This window comes from Ictidomys tridecemlineatus, chromosome 1, assembly GCF_052094955.1.
Source record: "Ictidomys tridecemlineatus isolate mIctTri1 chromosome 1, mIctTri1.hap1, whole genome shotgun sequence".
NCBI classification, from domain to species: Eukaryota; Metazoa; Chordata; class Mammalia; order Rodentia; family Sciuridae; genus Ictidomys; species Ictidomys tridecemlineatus.
Genome location: NC_135477.1, coordinates 31,410,977 through 31,432,718, shown reverse-complemented (window position 1 = coordinate 31,432,718; position 21,742 = coordinate 31,410,977). Strand labels below are relative to the sequence as shown.

The 21,742-nt window shown below is 35.0% G+C and overlaps 1 protein-coding gene across 5 annotated transcripts in view; it reads left to right on the top strand.

Annotated features, from left to right (window-relative positions):
• The window catches only part of LOC101964311 (cytochrome P450 2C18), an 86,733-nt gene that overhangs the window by 62,660 nt on the left and 2,331 nt on the right, over positions 1 to 21,742 (top strand). For 2 of the 5 annotated variants that reach the window (XM_078037688.1, XM_013362136.4), the window contains 5 exons: positions 9,633 to 9,793; positions 10,899 to 11,075; positions 13,212 to 13,353; positions 15,505 to 15,692; positions 21,008 to 21,149. In XM_078037688.1, the coding sequence (XP_077893814.1) occupies positions 9,633 to 9,793; positions 10,899 to 11,075; positions 13,212 to 13,353; positions 15,505 to 15,692; positions 21,008 to 21,149 (810 nt within the window). Of the gene's footprint in view, positions 1 to 9,632; positions 9,794 to 10,173; positions 10,271 to 10,898; positions 11,076 to 13,211; positions 13,354 to 15,504; positions 15,693 to 21,007; positions 21,150 to 21,742 lie in introns of those variants that run through there. The other 3 variants (XM_021731931.3, XM_078037702.1, XM_078037713.1) reach the window with 3 other exon arrangements.

Below are 21,742 nucleotides of genomic sequence, written 5' to 3'. Positions count from 1 at the left end.
AGCTTTTACAATGTTGAGGTAAGTTCCTGTTATCCCTAGTATTTCTAGTGTTTTGAACATAAAGGGGTGCTGTATTTTGTCAAATCCTTTTTCTGTGTCTATCCAGATGATCATATGATCATTTAAGTCTACTGATGTGTGAATTACATTTATTGTTCCATATGTTGAACCAACCTTGCATACTGGGGATGGATCACACTTGATCATGGTGCAGGATCTATTTGATATGTTTTTGTATCCGATTTGCCAGAATTTTATTGAGAATTTTTGCATCTGTATTCATTATAGATAATCATCTGAAGTTTTCTTTCTTTGAAGTGTCTTTGATTTTTTAATCAGGGAGATATTGGACTCATAGAATGAATTTGGAAGTAGTCTCTTTTTTTCTATTTCCTGAAGTAGATTAAAGAGTATTGGTATTAGTTCTTCCTTAAAGATCTTGTAAAACTCCATCTGATCCTGGGCTTTTCTTGGTTGGTAATCTTTTGATGGCTTCTTGTATTTCCTCACTTGATATTGGTCTGTTTAAGTTGTGTATATCTTCCTGACTCAATCTGGGTAGATCATATGACTTAAGGAATTTATTGATGCCTTCAGTATCTTCTATTTTATTGGATTATAAGGTTTCAAAATAATTTCTAATTATCTTTTGTATTTCTGTAGTGTCTGTTGTGATATTGCCTTTTTCATCCTATATGCTAGTAATTTGGGTTCTCTCTCTTCTTTTCATCATTAGCATGGCTAAGAGTCTGTCAATCTTATTTATTTTTTCAAAAAACCAAATTTAGTTTTGTTAATTTTTTTCAATTGTTTCTTTTATTTCAATTTCATTGATTTCAGCTCTGATTTTAATTATTTGTCTTCTAGTGCATTTGCTGCTGATTTGCTCTTCTTTTTCTAGGGCTTTGAGATGTAGTGTGAGATTATTTATTTGTTGGCTTTTTCTTCTTTTAAGGAATGAATTCCATGCAATGAATTTTCCTCTTAGTACTGCTTTCATAGTGTCCCAGAGATTCCGATATGTTGTGTCATATACAGCTAATCAGCTCTATATGAGTGCACTTCTGTATTTTTAATTTTGTTTTGCTTTGTGTATTCATTTATCTCTAGGAATTTCTCTTCTACTCTAAAAGGACTTTTGATAAGTCCTGGGGTAATTGATCCTGATTATGAAGGTGAAATAAAAATTATAGCCAGTTCTCCAAAGGGTATATCAGTAATTTCACCAGGAGATAGAATAGCACAGTTACTAATAATACCAAGCCTACATTATAAATTTTCCAGTCATGCTGTAGAAAGAGGTTCCAAGGGATTAGGCTCCACAGGTGTAGATTGGGCTATGCTTTCTTTAAATTTAGATTCTCGCCCCATGCTAAAACTAAATATTCAAGGACATAAATTTAATGGGCTACTGGATACAGGTGCAGACCTTAGCATCATCTCTTGTCAAGAATGGCCAAAACACTGGCCATTACAACAAGCCACTCAAACGCTTCGAGGCCTAGGAGTGGTGACTAATCCCCATAGAAGTGCAATGGTATTAGATTGGAAGGATCCTGCAGGATGTGAAGGAACTATACAGCCATATGTATTGGATCATCTTCCCATAAATTTATGGGGTCGAGATGTCTTAGATCAATTAGGTTTGACATTAACAAATAATATCAATCAAAATGCACCCATTATTATGGCTAGACAAGGTTTTAGGAAAGGAAAAAGATTAGAAAAACAAGAACAAGGTATAGCAGCACCAATACAAATAGATCAAGGAACAGACAGACACAGACATGGGTTGGATTTTCACAAAGGGCCACTGAGATAATAAAAATTACATGGAAATCAGAAAGATCAGTATGGGTTCCTCAGTGGCCCTTGACTAAAGAAAAGATACAAGTAGCCCATGATCTGGTCAAACAACAATTAGCGGAAGGACATATACAACCTTCTGTATCTCCCCATAATACTCCCATTTTTGTCATCAAAAAGAAATCTGGTAAATGGAGATTATTGCAAGATTCAAGAGCCATTAATAATGAAATGGTCATTATGGGACCTGCTCAATCGGGGATTCCTCAATTGTCTGCTTTGCCAAAAACTTTGTATGTTTTAGTTATAGATATTAAATATTGTTTTTTTTTTCAATTCCAATTCATCCTGAGGATAGTCAACGTTTTGCATTTACTATTCCTGCACTGAATCATGAAGATCCTGATCAGAGATATGAATGGAAAGTACTCCCTCAAGGGATGGCTAACAGCCCAACTATGTGTCAAATTTATGTTAACAAAGTAATCCAGCCACTTAGAAATCAAAATCCTGAACTACAAATATTCCACTATATGGATGATGTATTATTAGCACACAAAGCTAAAAACACATTGCTAGAATGTTATGCCACACTTACAAACTTATTAAAAAATTATAATCTAGAGATAGCAATAGATAAAGTACAATTAAATTTTCCAATTAATTATTTAGGAGTTCTATTATCCTCAACCATGGTCCATCCACCAAAAATTCAAATATGAGTAGATCAACTCAAATCACTTAATGACTTTCAAAAGTTATTAGGAGATATAAATTGGATAAGGCCTTATCTAGGTATTCCAACAGGAGAATTGGGACCTTTATTTGATATCCTAAAAGGTCCATCAGATCCAAATTCACCCCAAATGTTAATGCCTAAAGCAAGAAAGGCATTAAAAATCATTGAAACATATATGGAAAATATGCATTTGGATAGAATTGATATGTTTGCCTTTATTATTTATTGTACTACCAACAAAAAATATTCCTACAGGAGTATTTTGGCAAGAAGGTCCATTATTATGGATACATTTATCTTATTCTCCTAACACTATTCTTACTAGGTATCCTGAGGCTGTAGGACAATTAATACTCAAAGGAATAAAAACAGCAAAGGGAGTATTTGGAATTTCTCCCAATAAAATTATTACTCCATATACTCTGAATCAAACTGATGAATTAGCTAATGAGTTAAATACTTGGGCAATAATCATGTGCAAATCTAATGTTTCTTTTGATAACCACTTACCATCTAATCCTTTATTGTCTTTTTGGTCATTGCATCCTGTAATTTTTCCAAAAATGAGAAGAAAAACACCTATCATGAATGCTTCAAATATATTCACTGATGGGTCAAATAATGGTACAGCAGCAATAGTTACACCTGATCAAACTTTTACATTTTTAGTACCCAAACAATCAGCTCAAAAGGTAGAGCTTAATGCAGTATTACAAGCTTTTGTGATGTTTAAAGATTCTGTATTTAATTTATTTTCTGATAGTCAGTATATAGTTAATGCTATAGTATCCCTTGAAGATGCTGGTAGGATTTCCCCTTCTTCTACTGTTTTCTCTTTGTTTTCCACTATACAAAGTTTAATCTGGGACAGAAAAGATCCATTCTTTATAGGACATATCAGGGCGCATACAGGATTGCCTGGAGCCCTTAGTTTGGGCAATGATTTAGCAGATAAAACTACACATGACATACATATTTTCTCTACACTAGAAGAAGCTATAAATTTTTATAAAAGGTTCCATGTCAATGCTAATACTTTACAAAAGCGTTTTAAAATCACTAAGGAACAAGCTAGACAAATGATAAAACAATGTCAAAATTGTGTGACTTTTTTACCACAAGTTAATCTTGGAGTCAATCCTAGAGGATTGATACCTAACCATATTTGGCAGATGGACGTCACACATTTGCCAGAATTTGGAAAATTAAAATATTTGCATGTTACAGTTGATACTTTTTCTGGATTTTTGATGGTCTCCCTTCATGCCGGAGAAAAAACTAAAGATGTTATAGCTCATTGCTTACAAAATTTTGCCACTGTGGGCATTCCAAAACAATTAAAAACAGATAATGCCCCTGGTTATACTTCTACCTCTTTTAAACAATTTTGCTCATCATTTGGCATTACTCATATAACAGGAATCCCATACAATCCACAGGGACAAGGCATAGTTGAAAGAGCTCATCGAACTATTAAAATGTACTTATTAAAGCAAAAAGAAGGAATTGGGAAGGGGTATATATTCCCCAAAGATAAACTTAAAATAACCCTTTTTACTCTAAACTTTTTAAATTTGGATTCATCAGGACTTAGTGCTGCAGAAAGGCATATGTGTCCAAAAAATGTACATAAGCCCAAGGTACTTTGGAAAGATATTCTAACAGGACAATGGAAAGGTCCTGACCCAGTAATTGTCTGGAGTCGGGGGTCTGTTTGTGTGTTTCCACAGGAAGAACAGCAGCCGATTTGGATTCCAAAGAGATTAACCAAGGTCCTGACCCAGTGATTGTCTGGAGTCGGGGGCCTGTTTGTATGTTTCCACAGGAAGAACAGCAGCCAATTGGATTCAGGAGAGATTAACTAAAATCCTGACCCAGTGATTGTCTGCAGTCAGGGGTCTGTTTGTGTGTTTCCACAAGGAGAACAGCAGCCGATTTGGATTCCAGAGAGATTAACTGAAGGGCGATTTCTACAGACCAAAAAGAAGATGATTTGGCTCAAATCCATAACAGCTGATATCCAAAACTCCAATTTGACTATCCTTACATCTGCGACAGAACCAGGATGCTTCTTTCAATATCTATTTTATTATTGCCCTTTCCCATAACATGAAGTTCTATTTTGTTTTTTGAGCTCATACAGACCTAGATTAATGTTTTGCTGATCAGTTCTATTTTTCTTGACTATAGAGTTTTTAAACATTGCAATGGAGATTTCACCTGTAAAAAGTTATAAGGCCTTTACTATTATGTTATGTGTTGTATGTATTATATTATGTGTGCCCACTTGTGTTTTGTGTTATATGTTTGAATGTACATATGTCCATATATCATATATGATGAGCGCTCATGAAAAAATGGATCCAATTTTTTTTTTATTCCCATAATTTAAATGGTTTAATTTAAATTGGGTAAATAACTGTTAAGAATTGTTTTAATATGTAAACAAAAAAGGAGGTTAACAGATCTGTTTGTTTACTTTTACCTTTCCTTTTCATTATATTTAATAATTCTCTTCACGATAATGTAAATTGTTAAGAAAATTGTTTTTTTTAGTGCCTTCTGGAATGTTACATAATTTTTTCTTTAGCCATTATTGCCAGAATTCCTAGCTTAATCCCAGTGCTGGTGAAGATAATGTAAATTGTTACGAAAATTGTTTTCTTTTAGTGCCTTCTGGAATGTTACATAATTTTTTCTTTAGCCATTATTGCCAAAATTCCTATCTTCATCCTAGTGCCGGTGAAAACAAAGATAAAACTAATCTACAGCTTCTGCAATAGCCATCACTGAACTGCTTGCAGAACTTGCCTAGACTATGTGTCACCTCTATGCATTGTGAACTCACTTGTATGCATTGTGAACTATCTGTTGGTGCAGCGACTTGTGGTAGTGTTGGGGTATTTTTGCTGATGATGTCATCAGTGGTACAATTTTTCCAACAAGAGCCGTCAATTGGCTTGATATATCTTCCTCCCTTCTGCTTGTCATGATCGTTCAGCTAAAATTTGGGGGCCAACAGAGGTGAGGCAAAGAACCTCACCCCCCCGCTGGTACAAAGACCTCTCCACAGGTGTGGCTGTATACTGGACTGGTAGTCAATGACGGGTAAGATCCAATTACAATGGTACCAACCTAAGACAGGGAGCTGACGCCCTGAGGTCAGCTCATCCGAAGACGAGTAAGGACCATAGGTAGTATTGGACAACCTAAGGCAGGCATGGTCCCCAAGCCACATGCTTGTTGTTTAAACAGAGAGGGGGGGATGTTGAGAGCCACAGCCAAAGGGGCCCAAGCAAACTTCCAGTTGCCAGCTGATGATTGGCTCACAGCGGCCCCAGCAACATCTAGCTGATTGGCTCCTCCACGGAGCTGCTCATTGGGGGACTTCTTTGGCTCCACCCATGAAACCCAGCCAATTGGCCTCAAGAGCAGGAGGATTGTGGGAGGTGGAGAGGCTTGTGTGGGTGAGTGGCTTGTGGAAGCCAGTGGTGGCAGTTGGGCTCTGAGGGTTTTTTCCTGAGGAGTTGTTTTGTTTGGTGTTGGTAGTTCTAAAAATAAAGTTAGTTTCTTTTGACAATGGTTCCTGAATTGTGCCCAGACAGACTGGGGCAGTTAGGCATTTTCATTATAATGTGTCTTGGTGTGGATCTCTTGTGGTTTTGTACATTCGGCATCCTGTAGGCTTCTAGGATTTAGATTTCTGTTTAATTCATTATGTCTGGAAAGTTTTCTAAATTTATTTCATTGAATATATTACTCATTCCTTTGGTTTGGACCTCTATACCTTCCTCTATCCCAACAATTCTTAAATTTGGTCTCTTTATGTTATCCCAAATTTCTTGGATGTTCTGCTCATGATTTCTTATTAGCCTTTCTGAGCTGTCTAGACTCTTTTTGAGATGATATACTTTATCTTCATTGTCTGATGTTCTGACTTCTAATTGTTCCACTCTGCTGGTGATACTCTCATTTGAGTTTTTAATTTGGCTTATAATTTCCTTCATTTCCAAGATTTCTATTTGTCTTTTTGTATAACCTCTATCTCCCTGTAAGGTTGATCTTTTGCTTCTTGGATTTTTATGTAATTCAAAGTCAAAGTGATCTTTCATTGTCTGCATTTGCTGTCTAAGATCTTTCTGACACTCCAGATCATCTGAAGCATATTTTGAAATCTTTATCTGTCATTCTTTCTGCTGTAGCTAATAACTCCTCTATTGTTGAGTTGTTCTGCATTGTTTGTGTTCCTTTTTTCCTTGTTTTTTTTTATGTTGCTCATGTTTCCTTCCAGCTCTGTGTGAGTGCTGTGTTATTATTTTCTCCTATAGATTTGTATTGGGTTTTGTATAGTTCTGAGATTTCTCCTTTGTGATGGGAGACAATATCCGAGATGTTGGATTGAATTGTAATTTAAAATAAATTCATTAGCTTCATAAAAGGCATACAGATTCTGGTGGCTACAGAGAACTGAGGGTCAGGCGTAAGACTTTATGATTAGGGGGAAAGATGTGAGGATATGGGGGTTAATATATCTTAGCAACTTTGGACAAGAGCTCTAATGAAGGGGGTTGTTAACAAGAGAATAGACAGGAGGTATTGTGGGGTAGCTAAATACTTGGGGGGACAATAAGAAGCATAAAACATTCACCTATTTGCATTTAGTAAATTAAATGTAGTAGAAATAGTAACGCTTGTGAGGTTGGGATAGGAAGCGAAGGAAGAAATAAAGTAAAAAGGAAAGAAGAAGAAAGTAAAAAAAGAAAAGATGGGGAAGAGATATCGAAAAAGGAATAAAAAAGAGAGAAAAAAAGAATAAAAAGATAAAAAGGAAAGAGGAAAGAGGGGAAAATAAAGAAAAATAATGCACTCTTAGAATTCTGTTTTCTCTTCTTCCAGTGGGTGGCATTGTGCATGCCAGGTTGAGTCTCTGCCCTCAGGATGTAGAAAACAATTCTTGTGAGGCAGCTCTCCCTCCCCTGCCAGGTGCCTCTCCAATCCAGATCTCTTTGGGTTGCTCCCAGTCTCTATTCCCCTCACTTCTCCTGCCCACGAGGCCCCAATTACTGGGACTCTTCTCCACAGCTCTGGGTTCACTCTGGGCATGTGGCACCCTGGCCTCCCTGCACTCTTGATCAACTGAGCATTATCTCTGTGTTGGGTAGTCACCAAGACATTACAGCTGTGGAGAGGGGGAGTTGGAGACTGACAACCTGGTCTGTCTTATTCCCTCTGATAGCCATGCCAACCGAGAGCTGGTGAGAAAGGTTTTGAGTTATCACAGCTGGGGGGGGGGCTGACTCACACACCTGTTCCAATGCCAATCTTGCTGCTTGTTACAATCACTCAAAGCTGATGAAGCAGATTTTACAAGATGGCAGCCACCTGTTTCTGTGCCGTGGTGTCCAGTGAGGAGGAGGGAACTGGGCTGTTTCTCCACTAAGTCCAGACTTCAGTCAACTCTGTCTGGTGCCCTGCAGAGATATGGGTTGCAGTCTAGCACTCTCTATCTCCAAAGGATCTGAAACTCTGAGTCTCTATGCTGCCAGAACTCTGCATTGTTCAATTGTGCCCCTCTACGGTGGGTTCCCGGGCTGTGCCTTGTTTGTAATTTTCATTGTAGAGTTTTTTTCACTTCCTTTTTTTTTTATCAAGTCACAGTTAAATCGGTAGTGGTGAATTTGGATGCATTTTACTAAATGAAGTTTATTGTTCATCTCATTATAATTTTATTTGTATAAAATAAAATTATTTTATACATACCATTTTAGTTAGCTTTTTCATCATTTTGATGAAAAATAATGACAAAAACAATTTAGAGCATAAAAGTTTACTTGGCTCATAGTTTCAGAGGTTCAGTCCATGGTCAGCTGACTTCTGGGCTCAAGATGAGGCAGAAGGATGTGATAGAGGAAAGCACCTCAGGGCACAGCACCAGGAAAGCAGACAGAACCCCACTCACCATGAACAAAATATAAATATCCCCAAGGCTCACCCCCAGTGACCCATGTACTCCAATCACATTCCACCTGCCCAGTTAACACCCAGCTGATTCATATCAATGAATTAATCCTCTGTTTCTGTTACAACTCTCACAGTGAAACCAACCATTTTACCTCCTCAACATTCCTGAATTATCTCACAAACTAGCTTTCAGAGAAATATTGACTGTCTAAGTATAACACCCACAAAAAGGAAAAACTTTGTCCTATTTTTATTTCTTTACACTTAAAATGACAGGATTGACAATAATGATGGTCAACATTTGAATTCATTAATGAGTTTTTGATGAATATATGCTTCATAAAAATATCCCAGAATTTCAAAAGAGGGTAGATTTGTCAAAATAAATTAAATTTAAGGCTATTGGATATGATGGACACTACTTACCAAGGTGGGAAAATTAATGTCCCCTTCTCACTATTAAATGAAAAAATAGATTTCATTTATCAACTTAGCCTTTTGTTTGTGTTACTTCAGATTTAGTTTAAAATTTAAAAAAAATTCTCAGTTTTATTTTGACAAACACATGTCATTGTGTATGGTTTTTTTTCCTCATAAAACATGGATGCTTTCCACTTTTATTTGTTGGATCCACAGATATATAAATTCATCCATGGCTGTGCTAGTTTTTCCCTTTGCTGGTTTTACACATGAATCTTCCAAAAGCTGATTTATATATATATTAAATGGATGTCCCTGACTACTTTTTCATTCTATATCATTCTTAACTACCTACAGGGTTTGATAGCAAATATAATTCTTCCCAAACTTGAATTAGCAGGTGTTTTTGAAAGACTAATCTTTTAAAACATTTTCAAAAATAAGTGAATTTGGATTAGAATGTGTTAAAAAATGGCAGTGAGTTGAATGGAGTATTAAAAAAAACATTATGAACTAGCTAGAAGATAATAATTAATTTAAGTTTAAAGTTTCAAAAAATTTGCTGACTTAGCATGTTGAATATTTTCCTAGTAAACAGATTGTAGATGGATATTGCTGAAAATTTCTAAAATTACCTTTCCTGTTACCTCAAAGACATATACTTATATATTTTAATGTTAATTTTTTAATGTTTCCAATTCTTTAGGCTCTCCCTGTGATCCCACCCTTTACCTGGGCTGTGCTCCCTGCAATGTGATCTGCTCTATTGTTTTCCATAATCGTTTTGATTATAAAGACCAGCATTTGCTAAGTTTTTTGGAAAAATTTGATGAAAACCTCAAGATTCTGAGCTCACCATGGATCCAGGTTAGACCAAAATTTCTTTTTCCAAAGACCACTTATGGTCTTTCCTCAGGAAAATCAAAACTGCTAATGGTTCAAGCAATGAAATGAGTCTGTAAACTACGTCCGGTCAAGAGCTTGATGTTATGGAGTGAGAATCAGGAAGAGATGTTTAAGCCCTTTATTTTATGCACAGGAATATGAATGCCCACATATAGAGATGATATAAAAGTGCATTGGCAAATAACTCCCAAAGCCCAATCTTCATAAAGTACTTTGGTGAATGAACAAAGACAGACCATGGCACTTAGTGGACATCCAGGCTTCTGAGAAGGACAGGGGCTGCCCTCCAATTACCACTTAGAAATTTCATTACTTTACTTGGAAGAAATTTCTTTGTTTAGGATATTAAGGAGGGAGAATTGAGGCTTGCACAGCTGTTACAGAAACTCTAAATAAAGAAGAGAACTTTGATGCTTCATTAGGATCCCAGCTGACAAGGTAATAGAGTCAATATAATAATTGGTTTTTACTCTGTACAATCCCTGAACAAACATAGTTTTACCCCATGCTGAACATGTTCTGCATTCTTCAAAATAGCTATTGTGAGATGCTCAGAAATCACCTAATGGCCTTTGTACACAATTGTATTTCATGGTATATTCAAAACCCTCCCTATTCTATAGAAAGTATTCTATTTTTGAGGCTACTTCATACTAGCAACAGCAGAGAACAGCATTGTGCTGTTTTTCAGGTTACCCAAATGCCTTTATACTGCTGTAAGTTCTGTCCTCATCTACAAAATATAAATTGTGGTAATTAATGCCAATTTACATTTCCAAATTGCAGGGAAATTTTTGTTTGAAAAAGGAGAGAATTTGTAAAAACTTATTTTTATCTCTAAAAATGATGTATGAGTATATAAAATTACTATTATTTATGATTATCTAGTCAAACGTTCTTTCCCTCAATTCTTATAAGCTTGGAGATTATTATATATTATATTATATTTCCCTCAAAGTGAACACATTTAAAAAAATTTTAAAGGTACAGTTTCTAAAATGGACTAGGCATAAGATTTATATATCTTTATTATATGTTCTCATTTAATGAATATTTTATCTTTTAGGTCTGCAATAATTTTCCTGCTCTCATTGATTATTGCCCAGGGAGTCATAAAATATTTCTTAAGAATATTGCCGATATGAAACAGTATTTTTTTGAGAAAATAAAGGAACACCAAGAATCCCTGGATATTAATAATCCTCGGGACTTCATCGACTGCTTCCTGATTAAAATGGAAGAGGTAGAATGTGGACAACAGCTCAGTTATCTGATTGCTTCTACATTTCGTGTTTCATTACTTAATTCTATTCTTACTAGTGAGTTCAGTGGTCAGGCAAGACATTCTTGACAAGCACTTTAAGCACATCCTGCTTTATAGATCTGCATGAATTATCATAGAAAAATTAAAATATTATTTTTAAAAAACTAGAATACATGGATTCTCTTCTGTAAGTACTGATAATCTACCTAAAGCCTCTGTCCAAATGCTGTGCTGCCTAGAAATTTCTTCAACCAGATTAAGAAGTCCTTCACTTTTTAAAATTAGCTTCACAGGAAGTCTCAGGACAAGGACAAAATGCAGACAACTTCTCATCCAGAACATAACACGAATGGCCTCTAGTCCAATTACAAATAGTGTCCTCCTTTTCCTCTAAAACCTTTTGAAAAATGTCTTCAGTATCCACAGTCCTATTGGAATTCTGGTCTTCTGGGATCAAACCACAGTTGGCCCCTAAGCTCTGCTTACAACAGTCTATAGCATTTCCAGCTTGTACTGCTACACATCTCAAAATTTCTCCAACAAATTCCAAAACACTCCAAAGTCTTTTGAACCTAACAGGTTATGTTAGTCACAGCAACGACCTCGCTCTTGGTACCAATTTCTGTTTTAGTTAGTTTTTTTGAAATGCTACGTTTTCTAGGAAATGAACCTATTGAGTAAATGTTTGTCTAAATGTTGGTTGTGTCTTATTAGGCACTTTATAGTCTGCCTGTAGATAACGGAAGCCCCATTAAATAAACTTTTGCCTATGGTCTGGTTATAAAACTTATTATTTTACATATAGTTCATGTATTATTGTTATTTCATATTTATATTATAAAATCTCTTTTAGTCCATATTTAAATAACTCTTGTTGATGTCATTTTTGTGCCAAATAATCCCCTCATCCTAAACCAACCCTATTTGTTCTTATCAAGTGCTTTCCTTTTACAGTGTCCAATGTATAAGAGCTCTATTTGATAGGTCTCTTATTCTCAGAATTTGCATGTTACCTACTCTTTTCTTAATCCTATACACACAGTTAAGAATAAGCTCTCTGTTCTCATGTTTGTAATGCCATTTCAAACTGAAGATTGGGAAGACTGTTAATTTAATGGTAAATTCATTGTTATAATTTTTTTATAAGTCAAGTTACATTTTACCTCACAATAAAAATACAGCAATTGTTAGGCCCATTTTGTCTTTTCAATTGATTCTCTATTTTATAATCTATTTTATTATGTTCTGATATATTAGCTTTTACACATTTTCAAGTTTACAATGAGTTTGTGGAAATCCTGAGTCTAACTAAATTTCATATCAGTAGAAGAAAACTGCATATTCTTGGTTTACATTATTGTATCTTCTATGATATGGGCCCAATTTACATATTTCTATCAATTTTGATCATCTTTGTCTACAAATAAGAAAAACAATACTAGCATCTTATAAATAGTGAATTTATTCTTCTTAAATAAAATGCAGTCTTATAATGGGCCAGAACAGAGTTAGTACAGGAGTCCATTAACATTTAGAGACTCAGATGCCTTACATTTTCCTTCACCATATGCTATAGTTTGGATGTGGAGTTGCTTTTTTTTGCATTCAAAAATAATACTGAAATTTTTCTGTAAGTAACAGAACTAAGAGCGGCTGGGACAAAATAAACTTCTATTCTTTATAATTCACCCACTTTCTGGTAGTCTTTTATAGCACCAGAAAATGAACTAAAATGTCAACATAATATACCACCTTTTACCTTCATGCCTAAATCTTGCTATCACAAAATGATTATTGTCTTACCTATATCTTGCATTTATGTTTTGAATAAAAAGAAGGAAAGAGAAGTGGTGCCAACAAACATTTTATTCATAAGAAATATATTGCATAGCCTTCCTAGCTATAAACAGAATCCTTAGGGAACAAGGAGTAAGAGTAGGAAATGAAGATTTGATCAACTCCTCGATAGTTTACCACAATACACAATAACTTTTTATAATACTGTATTCTCCATGTTCTATTTTGGCTTAACTTTATAAGAATCTGAGTTACTTTGTATTTGTTATAATTAAATATCAAATTCATTGTTAAATAATTGCATTGAATTATTTCTAGGAAAAGCACAACCAAGAGACTGAATTTACCACTGAAGCCTTGATAACCACTGTGAATGATCTATTTGGAGCCGGGACAGAGACAGTAAGTTCCACTTTGAAATATGGAATCCTGCTCCTGTTGAAGTACCCAGAGATCACAGGTAAAAGCACAGAGTTGAAAATAAGATAGAAATCCACTTCTTGAAATCAGATGCTCTTAGCTCTTTCTCTCTCCTGAAACTTAACAATCAGGTATAAGAATCCAGAAAATGCATAGCTCCAAAGGGAAATATTTGCATGTACACCATCAAGGTAGAAAATTTATTCCAAGTGTCTGGATGAGTGAATAAAATCAAATCATCCACTCCAGAAAAGAGGATCTTGGAATTTTGGAATAATATGGTTAAAATCACATCAACTTTCAGAAATAAGTCAGATCATATTTAAAGCATTATGAATGAGAATGTCATCAGAGTTCTTAAGAACAACTGCCATATTTTTGGTTAGAGAAAAGATAAGAGTCAAGCTTGGTGGTGGTGCATGCCTGTAATCCCAGTTACTTAGAAGGTTGAGGCTGGAGTATTGCAAGTTGAAAGTAAGCCTCGGCAACTTGTTATCTCAAAATAAAATTAAAAGGGCTCTGGGTGTGGTTCAGTAGTAGAAGGCCTCTATATTTGATCTCTGGGTGGGAGGACAGAGAGAGGAAAAATAAAAGAGAGAATGAAGGAAAGGAAGGAAGGAAGGAAGGAAGGAAGGAAGGAAGGAAGGAAGAAAAGAAAATTTCAGATCCACATTTGCTAAACAAATTCATTCCCCTTTTCACTGACAAAGAAAAATACTGAAACATATATTCCATTCAAATATTTGAAACCAAGGCAGAGGACAAATCAGGTTTTAGAAATCAGACAACCTTATATATTATGATGGGAGTTTAGGGGAGTGTCTTGGGCACGAGACTTAGGAAATAAACCATTGTCTATATTAAGTAGATAAAGCAAGTGCAATAGAAAATAAGAAAAATTAAAACGATAATCTGTAGTTTAAACATTTATAAAATTATTACTAGAAGTGTGAAACATTGACCTCAGCATTTGGATACAATATAAATAAGCAACTAGAAGATTAGGAATTGGGATACATTGGTATAAATTGTTCAAATATAAGTTAAACATGTGCAAAGAATGAAACATACATATAGTAAACAATAGTTATCAGGTCATAATGATATTGGTGATGAGAATCAGGGCCAAGTTTAGTGACTGTTGACCAAAAGGTGGGCCAAAATGTGAAATAATCCAAGGACATGACCAAAGCCATCCAGGGGTACAAGTTGGAAGGGAGTGGTACAGGGGACATTATTCATTAACAACTCCTTATAAGGAGGAAAAATTCCCTGGAGGCAGGTAACCTTGGGTGACAGGTGGAGGAGGAGGGAAAGGGGATCTTGAGGTATTAGTAACTTATTTCCTCTTGAATCAGCCCCCATTTTTCTGACCCAATTATTCATTACCTATACTGATTGTCCTTTTGCCCCAGCCTTATAGTGTAAACAATGCATATTGATAGCTAGGAATTGTTATCAAAATATATAGGTGAAGCAGTAAGGAGGAAAAGTATGTAAGGTAGGTGTGTGTGTGTGTGTGTGTGTGTGTGTGTCTATTTGTGGTGTATATTTTGCATAAAGTAGAGATGAATCTTAATCTTCCTTACCAAGAAATCATTAAGAGTTTTCTAAAATTGGATAAATTAAGAAATATAAATAGATGATTACTTGGATATATAAATATTTCTAAAGATATTTCTAGAATGATTCAAAAGGCTATATCTAAAGAGTGGGAGATTGAAAAGGGTCCCATTGAAAATCACACACACACACACACACACACACACACACAAAGATATGCAATCTCATTTAGATCTTTTAGTAGAATTTAATTTTAAAATGTCATTTATTGTTTTAGTATAAAATTAAAGTTTATTCTTGCTTTTTCTGAAATTACAATATTTCTTGCATTAATTATGTGGTAATTTCATATTTGAAACATTTAATCAATCTGATATCATACATTAGGTTTGTAAAGATTTAGGTTGTATGGCTATGTCTTAATACCTAGCTTATAGGAGATTCATAAACATATGTGACTCATAGTATATATGTTTGAATGAATATATATAGATAGATAGATAACATGTCAATCTTTTTATACATCCAGGTATATGTGGGGCATATAGCTCATGTTTTAATTCATTTGTAGATGCTCATAATACTATTTTTTTCTCCTTTCCATCATCTTTTATTTGTATCTTATCAGCTAAAGTTCAGGAAGAGATTGACCATGTGATTGGCAGACACCGAAGCCCCTGCATGCAGGACAAGAGCCATATGCCCTACACAGAGGCTGTCGTGCACGAGATCCAGAGATACATTGACCTCCTGCCAACCAGTGGGCCCCGTGCAACAACCTGTGACATTAAATTCAGAAACTACTTCATCCCCAAGGTAAGACTAAGACTGTTCTCCCATGTTGCACTTCAGTGCTCCTGAAGTTCCCAAGTTTGCAGTATGATCCCAATTTTGTGCCAACACAAGATTGGAGAAGTACAAAACTCATCCACATAGCAGTTTGTTGGACTCAGTGCTGGGCCAGTTTGGGTCATCAAGCTCCATGACTGTTCCTGATATCCGGCAGTATGAATTTTCCCAGTTATTTCTGCTCCTTCAAGATTGTTTTGTCTACTCTCAGCTGTTTACATTTCCAAACAAATTTTAGTATCAGTTTGTTAATTTCCTAAAACACTCTCCTGGGATATTTTCAGCATGATATTAAATCTACAGAACAATTAGTAAAGAAGTGACATCTTCACATGTGGAATATTTCAGTTTATGCAGTATATTATTTGGACTTTATTTTTCCAGTATTGTTTTGTTTTCAATGGGGGCTTACACATTTTTGAAAGCTTTTTTTTAAAATTAGGTAATTAATATTTTAAAAGCTAAAAAATTCACAATTTACGCAATGCCTTTTCCATTTTGTTGTTTTTGGCATGTGGACACATAGTTATAGTTTTTATTTTAATGACTTTATATCTAGAATTCTTGTTAAATTTATTCATCATGGCAATAATTTGTCTTTATATTCATTTGGAATTTCTTATGTATAGTACTCTGCTAACTGGATTAGCACTTTTTTAATTTATTACTTTTAAATGCTAGTGACCTTAATTTCTCTTTCTTACATTATTGCATTGCCTGGGATTTCCAATAGTAATGAACAGAAGTGATAGTGAGCTTATTATTTATTTATTTATTTATTATCTCGGGCAGGGGGTGAAAGTTTAACATCACACTATTTTATATGACGTTTTATGTACATTTTGGCAGAGATTCTTTATCACATGAGGGAAGTTTTCCTTTTCTCCATTTTGTCGTTTCCCCATAATGTATCTTTTTGTTTGTCACTACTGTACAATTCTGTCAAATGGATTCTCTGCCTCTGTTGATCATATATTGATGGTCATATGCTTTGGTCTCCCTTTCTCCCCTAAATATGTAAGTATACTCACAAAAGGATTTGATCTTCTACTGTTTGTTAAGGACATTTGTATTCATATTTATGTCAGACTGTTCTCCTGTTTTTCTTCTTGAAATTTCCTTGTTTCTGAAATCTATGTAATGCTGGCCACATAAAATGAGGGAGATCAGATTTCCTACCTTGGACTAATTTTGTTGCCTTTCTATCCTCCCATTCTTCTTTTTGTGGCCTCTTTGTTCTGTCTGGAATGCCTAATGATATTTGCCTATGTTTAGTTATATAATAAAAACTTCAGTTTCAAATGATATTCATCTTCTTCCAGAAAGAGTTTTTCCCTGCCCTCCTAGCTAAGTCAGAAAGCTACACCACTTCCTGCCCTGACTCAAGAGTTGTTGACTAACACAGTTAAAAATTGCCTGTAGCCATCAGCCAAATGGGGAGTTTCCCCCAGCTATGAAATATTGGAAACAATTTTTTATCTCAGCAGCTTTCCAATGACTCAAACATAAGGTTTCTATATTTTTAAAAGACTTTCTAGTCAGTGTGCTCCAAGCTACTCCCTTATACTGGAGCCCAACACATATTACTAAGGAAAATTAAAAATGATATAACTAAACGTTTTATTTTTATTGTGGGAAGAATAATATGAATTTAGGAAAGTTAGAAATATTATTTTCATCTTCTGGAGAAAAGAGAATTGAGGACTTTCCCAAGAAATGACTTAATGATCTTGCAGTCTTCCTGCCTCAGCCTCCCAAGTCAATTCACTAAATTCAGCATAGAGCACACAAGCAGATGATGTGATGGCTGGTCTCTGTGGAGTATAGAGAGCCCAGAACCCAAGGGAATGGCCTTTTCCTTTCTGCATGTGACAATTCAATACAGGAACCTTCAACATTCATAGCTGATTCTAATCATTCATTGTTTTTAATGGAGTCATTTGAATCCCTTAATAATTTAAGGGAGTCCATCACAGGATAGATTCCTGTGATTATGATAGACTTCTGCTGTTGCATGAAATTTCTACTATCACAGATTGAGCCACCCAGCTAGGTGGGCATAATGCTGTCAGACAAGTGGGCAAACTTCTTCTATAATGGACCAGATAGTATCTAGTTAGTCTTTTACTCTATAGAGTCTGTCTTGCCACTTCTCAGCTCCGCCACTGTGACGCAGAAGCAGTATGTAATGAGTGAAGATGGTGTGTTCCATTATTTGTGGATGGTGATTTTTTAAATTTTTGTAGGTCACAAATTTTCAATTAAAATTACTAGATAAGTTTATACAAGAACAGATGAGAGGACAGATTTGGGTGGGTTGTGGTTTGCTGATGATTGGCCTAAGTCAGCACGGTGGGGTGGAACTTTCTGAGTGACAGAAAAGCTGCACTTTCTGGGCTGCCCCACAAGATATCCCCTAGCCATATGTGCCTGTTGAGGAACTCCAATGCAATTAATGCAAGTAAGGAACTGAATTTTAGTTTAATTATTTTATATTATGTCATATTAGTTTTACTTCCATTGTTCGAATTTCAATTTAGTTTAAATTAATTTAAATTTATATATGTGGCAAGAATTTATTGTGTTGCACAGCACAGATCTTAGGATTTTCCTAAAAAGGATTATAGGTACTTCATTTTGGTTGGGTGAGGGGTAATAAAATACCATTAGATAACAGTAATAAATCCTACTATTCTGCAGCACAATAGAAGAATTGTCCTTTACAACAATTAATTATATATCTTGTAAATAACCAAAAGAGAGGATTACAAATATTCCCAAAGAAATCATAAAATGGTGACAATGCTACTTGTCCGATTTGATATTTATAAAATAAGAAGTTGCATAAACAAATCCAGGTCTATTTGACTTACATGCATAGAACAATTGTGAAGGAACATATATTCTTGGGAAGGTTATCACTAACTGGTGGGGACAGCTGTTCCTGGAAATTCCAAATTGTGTTCTGTGGTTAAATGAGATTTTTTTTTTACCAGATCTACTTTTGAGACAATGCATTGTTTTATTTTTAACTGAGTTCTAAGTAAAGTGATGTAAAATAAAATTACTTTTTTTGTGGCAATACTGAGGATCAAACCTATGGTCTTATTCATTCTAGGCAAGCACAATACCATTGTGTTACATTCCCAGCATGAAAATGCACTCTCTTAAGTGTATAGTCCCATGGATTTTGACAAACACATACAGTGATGCAATCATACAACAATTGAGGTATAAACATGATTGATTGGGTATGGTGGTGCACACTTGTGGTCTCTACTACTTAGGAGGGGATTGCTTCAACCTATGAGTTTGAGATAAGCCTAGGCTACATAGTGAGATACTGTCTCAAAAAATGTATGTGTGTGTGTGTGTATATATATATATATAAAATATTTCCATCACCCTGTAAAGTTTCTTTGTCCCCCTATTACAACCAGTCATACTCCCTTGCTTCCAGAACATGGTCACCATAGATATGTTTTCTGTACCTGTGATTTGGTTTATCAAATCATACAATGAAATTTGACATACAGAATTTATCAAATCTTTTATCTCTGGTTATTTTGACTTGATTTATTCTTTCTACAATACTATTTTTATACAAATATTTTTAATTACTTTATTGGTTTCCCTGGGGTAAAATTCTGCATGCACATCACACAGTTTGGTCAATTTCATTGCCCAGTACCTCCCTTTACCCTTACCTTCTCCTTCCCCTTAGTGCCTTCCCTGTACCCTATTTGTCTCCCTTATATTTCATGTACCTTTCACTGTTTTATGTAGAAGAATATGTTTTAGATTCACCTTCATTTTCATGTATCAGTAGTTCATTCTCTTATTATTCAGTAGTATTTCCAGTCATGAATTACCAGAAATTTTTTCTCCATTCATAGGACATACGTACTCTTGGTTGTTTCTAGTTTGGCGCTTTTAAATATAAGAAGTATGAACATTTGTGTGCAAACTTTAAGTTGGACTATGTTTCCTTTTCCTATTGAATAAATATATAAGACTGGAAGCATTGCACAGTTTTTAAACTTTATACAAAATTCACAGAATCAATTCCATTTTTCTTTTATAATTTGTTCTTTATGACCTATGTAAAAAATATTTGCCAGCACAAGACCACAATTTAATCACATTTTGAAAGTGTTAGCTCTTAAAATTTAATTGGTGATTCATTTCAAGTTAATTTAAATTTGGGCTATAATATAATGGTCATGCATGTGCTCCTTTCCTTTTCTTGAGATAGGATCTCACTGAATTACCCAGGCTGGCTTCAAACTTTCTGAGTTCAAGTGATTTTCTTTCCTTAGCCTCCTCATTTTCAGGAAAAAAGGTGAAACTTGAAAGCATTATGTCAAGTAGGATAAACAAAATTCAGAAAGCCAAGAGTCATATGTTTTTTTCTCAGACATAGAAAAAGGAAGAAAACGGGAAAAGGATCTCATGAAAATCAAAGGGAGAATAATCTAATAGATGAAAAGGACCAGGGAAAGGGCACAAGGGAGAGAAGAGAGAAAAACTGGGAAACAATATTGATCAACTTCTATCATTTCTATTTGCAGGTGTGACTATGTGACAACAAATCTCACTATTATATATAATGATGATGAACTAAAACTACAGAATAAAGAAACATTTTCACATACTGTTTTAAAATATAAAGGGAACAATTTTTAAGACATTAGCATGAACCAATAATCTTTAATGAATTATTGATTTTTTTAAAAAAATTACCATCTCTTCTGCATTTGAGGGATATTCATCTGAAAAAAATTCTCCCATATTTCTATATCAGAAGACACAAATTTTGTAACAATGTTAAGCACTTAATAGTTGATATTTCCTTTTTACATTCCCAGCAAAACTGTAGAGAGATATCCTGGATATTTCATGATTCAATAGAGATCTATTTTAAACCAGAATTCCATTAAGCAGTGTGAAAACTGAAATGGTTTAGACTATCAAGTAGGGGCAGACACCAGCATCCAAGCTTGATGATAACAAGAAGAGAAGATTTGGTACTCAAGTAATCAAATACTCTCTACTTCAAATGTTATTGGGGGGCACTTTAGCAAAGTCATTGCTACTGGCTTTCAACTCATGTTTTTTATTACTTGATTGGCTCACTGGAAATATCAGGCTCTTCTTTGGACAAGAGTTTCTTATCTATAGATCATAACATCTCTTATCTATTGATCATAAATAAATTCCAACATTTCCTCTAGTTTCACAACTTACTTACACCTTGGTTTATCTGTGTCTGTTCATTGCAGGGCACAACCATAATAGTATCACTGACATCTGTGCTACATGACAGCAAAGAATTCCCTAACCCAGAGAAGTTTGACCCTGGCCATTTCCTGGATGAGAGTGGCAAATTCAAGAAGAGTGATTACTTCATGCCTTTCTCAACAGGTAATAGAAATTATTTCCACTGGTAATTCTGGGGAAAAAACACGTTCATGGGATCAGGTAAACTTGCACAAAGCTTGTTTGGGGATTGGTAGACATATTCTTTGCCCATGATCAGGAGCAACACTTTCAGTGCCTATGCACTTTACTAGATAGGATATTTTGTTACTGAGTCAGACTAATTGGCCTTGGGGAATTGACTTAGTTTTTCCAAAGTAAGAAAACTACAGACAGGGTGGATTGAGTTATGTCTCAAGATACATGACTGCATTTCCCAGAACTCTTTCTAGAAGATTATATTCATCTCCACTGTCTTCAACTGCCCTAATAAAGAATATAACTCCACAACTTTGTTGAATGTCATACAAGTGGTGACTCTTATGCCCTTGCTGAGCTGTGGGAATGCAAATATCCACAAATACAGAAGGGGCCGCCAAGGGACCCACACCCTGGTTAGCCAAACAGATGAATAAAGAGATTGTTGTAATCCACTATGACTTGTGGTTTACAACATAGTAGATTGTTGTAATCCACTATGACTAGTGATTGGCTGTTCCTGATGGCAAAGGAAGAAACTACATCTTTCCTGTTCCCTC